Raw genomic sequence first — 10,435 nt, 5'->3', positions numbered from 1 at the left:
AAATATAAACCACAGACAGACGACATTTTCTATGCCAGAATCACATCCACAGACTGGAACTGAAAAAGACAACAATGGAATACATAAAACCTAAGTTTTTATTTAGGTATTCCAGCATGTATAAATTTTAAGATGTGATTTATATAGTGTCATTTATTTTCATTCCAGTTTCTGTTGTATTCACAAATGTTTCACATATTTTTTTGAATGAACGGTCAGAAACATGAAGTGTATTTGCCACTGTTATGTCTGCAAAAATTGTATGGGCACTAAAGAATAGATAGAATTGTTATACATATATATTTTAATCTAATAATAATTTAATTATAAATTTGGCACAAGTTCGCACTATCTTATTTTTCTGTATTTTGAATCAGGTATCTTCACTGAAGTATTTTCAGATAAGAACATGACCTTTGTTCTTTTAAAATTCCGGTCAATGGAATTAAAATTAATTAATTAAATAAATTAATAAATAAATCAATTAGATTAAAATCCAGTTAAAATTCCACATAATGGAATGTACCTACTGAGCTGTAAAACAAGTTATCCCCATGCTTTTATCTTGCATCTCCATGTTGACAATAAAGATGCTCTTCCTACGATCATTTGCAAGTGCTCTCAAGATACCAGAGCAGAGATCCTCCCAGGACAGACAGAGGGAGCTGTATCTCCAGTTTTCTTCTTTAAAAAGACATCTTTAAAAAGACATAAACAAGCTGTCAAGTTTAAACTTGCAACCATAAAAATGAATTTAAAAAACCCTCCAGCTTGTTTTTCATCACTACAACCAATCAAATTAAACTTGTAAAAGCAACAGGAAGGACACGATTTGCCTAAAGATCAAGGCACAATGAAGAAATTTTAGTTTTTATAAATATAGCTATGTCGGTAAGAAATTTAAGACAACAGACGTCTTGCTCTGTTTTTTTCTTTTTTTAGTTTTGATTTCCAATGAACAAATATTTGCCCCTTTCCCTGATTTAGTGATGTAATAGCCATATATTGAAAAACATGACATGTCACCAGTCAAAAAGGTCAAGTAGAAAAGTATTATATAGTATTATTTTTAATAAACTTCTAAGGACAGGTTTTACAGTTCACCAAAAAAAGAAAAGCCCTCCCCTCTCATTCACCAGAAATAAGATTAAAGAGGACCCAGAAAGGTAAACACAATTCTAACTACAAAGGAGACAGAGGGAAAAATTAACAGATAATGTTTAGGTGCATATATACCTTCCCACTATTACCTCTCATCATGCATGAGAAGCCACGCTCTACATCCATGTACACACTCTGAGCTCTCTCACTGCCATTTATCCCCAAACAGGCAAAACTAAGCAATTAATAGAAAAAGTAATAGAATACTGCATATATGAATTTTTGTTAAAATTGCGTATCAACCTCATAAAGAATTTTTAAAAAAAAACTTTTAAATTTTACTGCCCATTTCTTTTAAATTAAAATGTATTTTTCTATTCTATCTGTTACATGGTCTGGGTGAAGGGGAAGGGAAAAAGCTGTTCTACCTTAATTTAAATTATTTACAAGATTCACTTGTAGCAATGAAATCTTAATTAATCCACAATTAAAGTCCTGCTTTAATTGCAGTATAACTCCAGTGTAAAAGGGCCTCTGCATTTGATTGTATTTCTGGAAGACTTATAAATTTAATTTAATTTTTTTTTGGTTTAACTTACAGATAAGTTTTAAGCGAGCGGTTTATGAAAAAGGAAATGTATGGATATAAAGACTGACTCCCATACTCCACTAAATGCTCTTCAAAATCCTGCTGTAAATGGTACTAAAACTTCTGGAGGGCTCTCTCTTGAGGAGAGCACAAGAAAACCAGGACTGAGCCCCTTTCTGAAGTTGCTAGAGGTAAAGATGCTAGGGAAGATGGACAGCATAAAAACGACTTATGGGTTCATTACTTTTCTGTTTATTAAAATTAGTCTCATTTTTCACCAGTACTCTTGTACAGTGATACTAAAAACAGTGATTCACAACTGACTATTTAAAACAACTAATTTATTTTAAAATTTAACTAATCAAATCACCAACAATCTGCGTCTCAGACTTCTTCTTATTGCGATTCTCCCACCCCTGCACATCACCTTTCCTGAGGGCATAGCTCTTCTCACTGGGCTGTTACACTGTTTAGGAGCAGAAACTCTCCAATTATTACCATGCTTTCCCTAGTACAAAAAGTAATCTTGGAGCAATTATATGAATCATTAATAATCATAGAAATGTTATTCTAGAAAGCAGAATGCAAAACATCTGATAGAACACTTGCTGCTGGAAGAGGCACTTGCTAACAGTGTTCACTGAAGTCAGCTTTTGCCCATTTGTACTCCATTAGGAATCCTTTCCTTCCAACTTCCATCTGTGAAATACCTCCATACTACAGAAACTCATGTTTCAGGCTGGGATTTTTTTCAAGTCAAGTGGTAATCTTGGCAGATGTGACTGTAAAAGATTACTGATACAATGCTCAACTGAAAGTTAAAAAAAAAAAAAAGAACAACAAAAACCTACAAAACCAAACAACCAAAACTGAAGAGATATTCCTTCTATTATTTACATTATGAAACAATGAAACTGATTCTTTTTCTTTAGGAAGCAATAGGGAATTAACAATTGTCAGTAGGCCCTCACAGGCTGGAAATGCAAACAATTGTGTTTATACTGTTAAATTATGTTTTAGAGTGTACTAATTCTTTATTATAAATATCTTAGTCACAAGATAAGTGTGTCTACTTTTCAAATAATTATTCTATGCAAATTTCTTTACCAAGCAGGTCCTTCTGATGGCATACCAACTTTTACAATAACTTGGATTAACTAATTAAATCTTATTGTCTAGTAAATTCAATAGAAAATATGTTTGTAAAGCATACAAATAGTCTTAGAGCTGGGTTTTATCCTTTTTAATTTTTTTCCACTCTTCTAAAGTACTAACATGAAAAGATACATTCCTCAGCAACAGGCTCTGCATGCACATATTGTATGGCCCCACTGTCTCTCCAGAACTATCACATGATGCTCTCCACAATTATTCCATATATTGGATGTTTTTACTGTTCCCACTGCAGGACCATAATCTTGTCGTATTCCCTGTAAATACAGTCCAGAGTCTTTTTTCTTTCTTGATAGATAATCTTGCATTTGGCTGTATTAAAATGTACATTGCTTAGGTTAAATGGAAGTTTTTAGAAATGATACATAACTTGCACCTTGACAGCATGCCTTGGTTTTCAGCAAGATGTTTTCCAGATACTGTGTCCCTCTTAAATATAATTTTCAATTGTGGCAAAAAACCAGCTAATTTTAGTAACATGTCACATATACCACATTAGAAAAATTTAAGGTGTGCTCTGCAGACATGTTCTGCTAACAAGATAAATGCCTAATACCTTCACATAATTTAATGTCACTTACTAAGTCACAGAACCACGGAATGGTTTGGGTTGGAAGGGACATTAAGGATCATCTAGCCCATGGCCAGGGGCACTTACCACCAGACCAGGTTGCTCAGAGCCCCATCCAACCTGGCCTTGGACAGCTCCAGAGATGGAAAAGCCACAGCTCCTCTGGACAACCTGTTCTACAGCCACCACCTTCTGAGTAAAGAATTCCTTTCCAACATCTAGTTTAAAGCTCTCTTCTTCTAGTTAAAACCTTTGTCCTATTGCTGCACATCTGTGTCAAAAGTCCCTATTTTTCATGAAATGAAATAAAGTGAAATGCTTAAAGATACAAGAAGACTTTAACCAAGTATAACCAGAGGTTTTTCTGGGAAACCAGAGGGTTTGTTTTCTTTTCCAGGCAAGCAGAGGTTAAAATTCCAGGAGTCTCCATATGTCAGGTTTAAAGCTGAAAATGAGGAGATGCTGTGAGAATGAGATGCTGAGAAGAGAGAAACAGACCCTCTAAAGGGAAAAACTCAACAAATTATATACTGTCATGGCTGTGTAGCTCCAACCTAAAGGCAAGTAAAAGCCTCTTTTCCTAAATGAGGGAGGGTATTTACACAACCTTGCATACAGTTCAATTATCCTAAGAAACTGCCTTTGAATTTGGGTATGAGAAGAGTGGATTTTAAACATTGTTTTAAACTTAAGGAATTTTAATGCTTTCATATAATTTCTGAGGGACAAATTCTGCTATAACTGGATGGTCCTTCCCTGAAGTGTGTCCTGAACAATGCACAGCATGGCACTACAACTCTTCTAAGCCTATGCTGGAGGCACTGTTTTTCAAATCTACAACTGAAATACATTCCAGTATGAAATCTTAGCTAAAAATAACCTTACCCATTTATATTTAATGTTTGCATGAAAAAAAAAAAAGTCTATTCAGGGTACAGTCTGTTGTCTCAAAGATGACAAGAGTAAGTAATATTATTTGAAGTGGAATGTTTTATTTAAGCAGCATGTATAATGAAGCTAGTGAAAAAATATTGAAATTTCGGAAAAGAATGAAACGCCCATCATCATTTAACTGCTATTTCAGATTAATGATAGATGTTATCATCTATAACTAAGAATACATTATATGACTCACCTTTACCAAGGAATTAAACCATATCCAGCTATTGCACTGTATTGCATATTGTATATCATATATTACTATATACTACACTGTATATTAAAACAGTAGACCTAAATATCAACTTGTGCCAATATGACCCAAAAAACTACCATGAAGTAATCATTTACATCAACACAAAGAGGATGCTTGATGAAAATCAAGTTCAGAATGATCCAGTCAGCTGTTCAGAAACCAGTGTAGTACTCATTTCACTGAGTCAGAAATTGCATTTTTTTATTCTACCAACCAAGTTTCAGACATCACAAATGAAATCCTCGTACCAATTTGATTATCTAAATTAAGACTTTTTCTTGAAGAGATGAGTCAGAGGTCAAAGAAGTAGGAACTTATACTATTTTCCATTCATTTGTAGAATATAAAACAAGGAAACCAGTGATCTTTTAAGATAAAATATAACCCCAAAACTAAATTTAATTCATAGTAACTAAAAAAGAAATTATATTATATGTTCTACAACTTAGTATATATAGCACCCAAACAGAAACCCAAGAGTGTTAAGAGCTAAGTGTTAAGAGTGGGCATTTTCTAAAATAATTTTATATCTACCTCTTAATAAACAATCACCAGCAAAGGAGAATGCTTCCTAAGACCCACAGTACTGCTTTTTTTGATGGGTTAATAATAATTCCATCAACACCTAAAAGCTGTATTGGATCTATTCACAGAAGTCATGGTTGCTTTTTTAAGAACCCTTTTTTTCCCCCAAGATGCCTTTATTATTTACAGTTATTAATCATTAAACAACCAGGCTATCACTCAGATGTAAATACTTGTTTTGAAAAAGGTAATAGTCCATTTACAAATTCCTGGATGGATGCTACTTTATTTAAGAATTAGCTCTTGTCCCATAGGCACTTGTGCAACAAGTTAGCTGGGATACACAGATATCAAGAATTCTTAGGTTAGTTTAAACTTACTCTAGACTAAAGCAGACATCAGGATTAGGTGTGTGAAATTCGCCCCCATAAAAATATGTCTCAACTAGCTACTGAATTTAGACTGTTAATGTCAGGATTTTGAAATTATTCTAAAGGGAATACTACAAATACATCAAACCTGCAATTTTTATAAACTTGGTATTTGATGCTCTTTTAAAAAAATATGTTGTTTTTTTTTTTTTTTACAATTAGTGATCCCCATTTATAAGCATTTATTTTGCATTTTCACACTCTATACAACTTCCTAATCAAAAAGAAGCACAAAGGTAAGAAAGAAATGTTTTTAACAGCCTTCATTTTATTTTTTCAGTATGATACTATCCGTCCAGTTAGCATTCTGGAAAACAGAATTTATGGAAATTATAAGATCATATATTTTGGTTTAGAGTTTAATAGCAGCTCTTAGCTTGGCCGACCGTCCTCTTGGGTTTGTTTGAATATCCTTGGCCTGGGGTGTGAGAACTTTTTTCTGTATAAAACTCCACTTTGAGTTGGATTTTCCACAGGGATATTCTTGTGTATCTTCTTTGGAGGAATTTTTCAGAGCCTGCCTTATCTTCTGCTTTGAGCTCAGATTGTATTTTTCTGTCATGTCAATTCCATGAAGAAAACGTTTGATAATACGATCCTCTAGTGAATGAAAGGAGAGGGCTACAAGGCGACCTCCAGGTTTTAGAAACTTCTCAGCTGTCTTGAGTCCTAAGAAGAGTTCATGGAGCTCATCATTCACAAATATTCGCAGGCCTTGAAAAGTTTTAGTAGCAACATGTGTAGGTCTCTGAAGCAAGTCCTTTCGTGCATAGAGAGCTGATGCTGGGAAAGCACCTGTCACACATTTTAAAAGATGCATGTTAATAACTTAATATTTCTACATCTAGACATCCACTCATGTAAGATTACTTTAAAGGAAAACATAGTCAAAACTGAAACTTGAGCAGTGAGCTTCCTTCTTCATAATGTATCTTTGTTTTATGTTTTGAATTCGCATCTCTGAATGTAAACCCTATTAAACTAAAATGGTTTGTGGTTAAGTGTTGGGGCTTTTTCCCTAGAATCTCTTATAGACATTCCTTCTACAAAAGCATCACAAATTTGAACTAAAAAATAATGTCTGAAATCAAGACAAAGGAAAAAAAGATAGGCTAGATAAGTCTCACCTTACAGCTCAGTGTAATCAATGTCAGTTTGGTATTTGTGGTTATGTTATCCTTTTAAGCAAAAAATCAATCTACGATGGACACAATTTTACCTGTTGCCTTTCAGATAACTGCATTTCTTCACAAGCAGAGATAACTGAAAACAATGTCGACTGGGTAATAACTATCTTTCAATGAATTACTTGAAGTTTAAAAGAGGTATCCTTGTTTGGGAATAGCAATTGTTGAACACTACACCTGTATTTCTTCAAATGTTCACAAAAACATCTCGAGAAATTTAGAAAATGCAGCTGATACTGTTGTGCTTCCACATGTCTACACAGCAGAATATGTCAAGGTTTGTCAGACCTAAAATCACCGGATTAAATATTTTTTTATTAGATGCACACAATCGGATGTCTAAATCCTTCAAGAAAGAATTTGGCAACAGGACTGACTTCTCCCAACAATTGACTGCATGAGAATTTGTGGTTTGAAGCTGTCTCACAAAACAGACTAAAGAGATGTAGCCTGCAGGAGCTAAGTTTCTCCATTATTTACAAATTCTAGAAAAAGTTATGCTAGCTAGCTAATATAATTTCTGTCCTTGAGAATATAACCTTCTATATTTACTATGAACCACAAAAAGAATGTATCTCCTCATTGTGGAAGTCACAAAGTTCATTTTGAAGAGAGACTTCAATTAAAAGAAGAACAAAACATCACAGAACATAAGGTATCCCAAGAAACCAACAGCAAGCTTGTAGTAACTGTCATGGTATCTGTTCACATATATCCTCACGTTCCTATAGATAGATTCTTTGAAGATGGAACCCTTAGAACAGCCACTGAGTGCCAGTTGTGTGTGATGAAAAGTGTCTCTTAATGCATAACATAAAGGAATGAATGTTGTGCTAGGCAAAATAAACAGAACTTTCTTTAAAGGTCAAAGTAGCAACTACAAACACTACTAGAATGCTCAGGACTATGGAATGAATTAGATTAGAGTTCTAAAGAAATTCTTCCCTTTGAGGAAGGTGAGGCACTGGACCAGGTTGCTCAGAGAAGCTAGATTCCCCATTCCTGCAAATGTTCAAGGCCAGGCTGGACAAGGCTTTGAGCAAGTTGGTCTAGTGGAAGGTGTCCTTGTCCATGGCAGGGTAGTTGGAACTGGATGGTCTTTAAGGTCTCTTTCAACACGAACGATTCTGTGACTCCAAATTCAACTTCAAAAGGCTTTGGAAAAATGTAAATGGACATACTATGCTGATATCTGGGCAGATTTTCATTGGTTTGATCATGAACACTGGCATTTTGCAATTGCAATACTGAATAGATAAATAAAAGAACAACGATGCTGAGGCTACTAGCACAACTAGGACACAGGTCTTTGGAAAGTTCTTCCACTTGTCCTGCCATGGCTGTTGAGTGCAGTTTCTTCCTACAATAACCTTCTAAGACAATTAACTGTGACATTAATTTATTACTATGAATAATTTATCACACACTGAAGAAAAATTAATTAAAGCCCAGATAGATATTCTGTAAGTAAAATACAACCTCACATGCCTCAGTTGAACATGCACAAAGAGCACTGCAGGTCCTATAATAAAGTACAAAATATTAATATTCTGGAAACTGGTAAAGAAATGCAGCCACTTTGCAGTTTCATGCAACCAAAACCTCCCAGACTAAAAACAAAATCAAACTGTTCACATGTTCAAAGACTTACTGGTCTATTGTCAAAGACTGGGATTAACTAACAAATGTAATCTCAGGTAGTTATTTCTGTCACAGTGGCCTTCATCTTTTTAGTAGAGGCTATCGATTCTGATCTATGTTCCACAGGTAAAAAATTCTCCCATCACTCTTACTCCTCTAGCTTAGTTAAATAAAAATCTGTTTGTGCTTTCTGCTCAGGCACATCACTTCTCATCCAGGCCCCTCCAGTTACCAAGACACTTAAAGAAAATCCTTCCTGGTAACTGGCTGTTCAGTGTACAAAAACATTAAAAAAAGAAAAAAATTCTGTACGGGAAGCTTGTAAAATGAATTTCATTCATAAAAACACCACACTCCTGGCTAGATTAATAGCTTGAAATCCCAGTGAGAGAAATAACCATTTTTAGTTTTTGGATGCAATGATGATACTTACACTTTGAAACAATCTAATAGGTTCACATGTTGAAATGTATTGAAATTTTAAAAGCTTGTGAATGAAATTAGCAATGTGCTGTGCCTGTCAATATGAACTATTAAAGTCCCCAGAGTGTAAAAGAGTGGGAGAGTTTAAAAATTAATTCAGATCGTGCACCTGTTTGCAGGAATTCTTCTGTTGAATTAGCACTGCATTTAATAAGTTTCTGTGACGCAACTAATGTCCTTTTGTCTAGGCTCCCTCAGTACAGTGTTAATTCTCACCCATCTGAAATTCAGGCAATAGTACAAATTCCAAACTGATAATTAAAGTCTATAAAAGTGAACCAGTCAGAATGAAATTAAAGTCCTTTTAAAATTTTCAAAATTTCTTTAACATGTCATCATCAACTCCTTTCAAGTTAAGGCCAAATGATTACATGATCTCAAAATTGTCTTTTAATAGATTAAGTATCTAAATAATGCTCAGAAAAAAATAAATTTTGAAAAAAAAAATATAAAAAGGTATATTGTCCCCTGAAAAGAAATCAAAATAGACCATTAGTTGTACAGGAAAAGCATATGAAAATAACATTCTAAAAATTTCACCATTTTTAATGAGCTTTCCTGCACATGCAATTAGACCTATTGTTTCCAAACAACTCAATGAGGCACAACAAAAGACATCAGGAAATGCTTCTTAATCAACTTTCACACATCTATTCACAACCCTTCAGTTGAGAACTACTGATTTTTAGTACTTACAGAGCATTCAATAATGCAAATAGCTCTGTGAAAATTATAAACAGTGAGAAGAGTTCAACTCTGCTGTGGGAAGAGATGCTGTTCCCAAGACTGAACCAAAATTCCTCCTACTGCAGATTCCATAGCTCATAGAGATCTTATTTTAACAGATCAGAAGACTTTCAGATAATATTTATAAACACAAATACAAATTTTCTAATGTTATTTCTTTTCCTTGGGTTTTTTTTTTTAAACTACATCCTTCGCTTTTATCTCCCAATCAATTAGGGACTGCAATACATGTCGTAACCTTTTGGGGGGTGGTAGGAAAGACCAGAAGTCTAGCATTCTATAAAAAGAAATTAAAATTTTCAAGTTCAGGCTAGTCCAAATCTAGATTCACTGTGATTCTGATTATCAGCTGGACCTTAAGACAAAACTTTGGAGCTGTATAAAATCTGAAGCCATGGTAATCAGTAAGAGGAGAAAGAAATATGGACACTACACAGATTCTCAGACAGTGACACCCAGCCTCATTTGCTAGATTGTTTTGCTTGTGTTCTGGTTCCTAAGCTAGGCAAAAATAATGATCCTGTCCTGGAATATAATCAGGCTGGCAAAAAATCTTCAAAATCTAAAATGCAAGATTTTATTATTATAATTAATACTTTATTTTTTAAAAGACGTAACACATAACTAATAGAGGTCATAAATTTTACTCTGGTAATGTCCTGAATTAGTCAGTGTTTCTTTGGGCTCCACCATCAAGAGGTTCCTATAGCTATGGTCTCTGGCACTTTAGCTCTGGCTTATCCCAATAACTTCACCAATATAATTTCATATATTAATGATAGATGATAAATG

At 34.2% G+C, this 10,435-nt stretch overlaps 1 protein-coding gene across 1 annotated transcript in view; it reads right to left on the bottom strand.

Moving 5' to 3' along the window:
• Positions 1–5,572: 5,572 nt before the first annotated feature.
• METTL15 (methyltransferase 15, mitochondrial 12S rRNA N4-cytidine) overlaps positions 5,573–10,435 on the bottom strand; it is an 86,115-nt gene continuing 81,252 nt past the window's right edge. The window contains exon 6 of the mRNA XM_062494754.1: positions 5,573–6,380. Within this exon, the coding sequence (XP_062350738.1) occupies positions 5,938–6,380 (443 nt within the window). The 3' untranslated portion in view covers positions 5,573–5,937. The remainder of the gene's footprint in view (positions 6,381–10,435) is intronic.

Source organism: Cinclus cinclus, chromosome 6, assembly GCF_963662255.1.
Source record: "Cinclus cinclus chromosome 6, bCinCin1.1, whole genome shotgun sequence".
NCBI lineage: Eukaryota > Metazoa > Chordata > Aves > Passeriformes > Cinclidae > Cinclus > Cinclus cinclus.
Note: the sequence above shows the minus strand (reverse complement) of the source record. Positions and strands in the feature narration are given on the sequence as shown.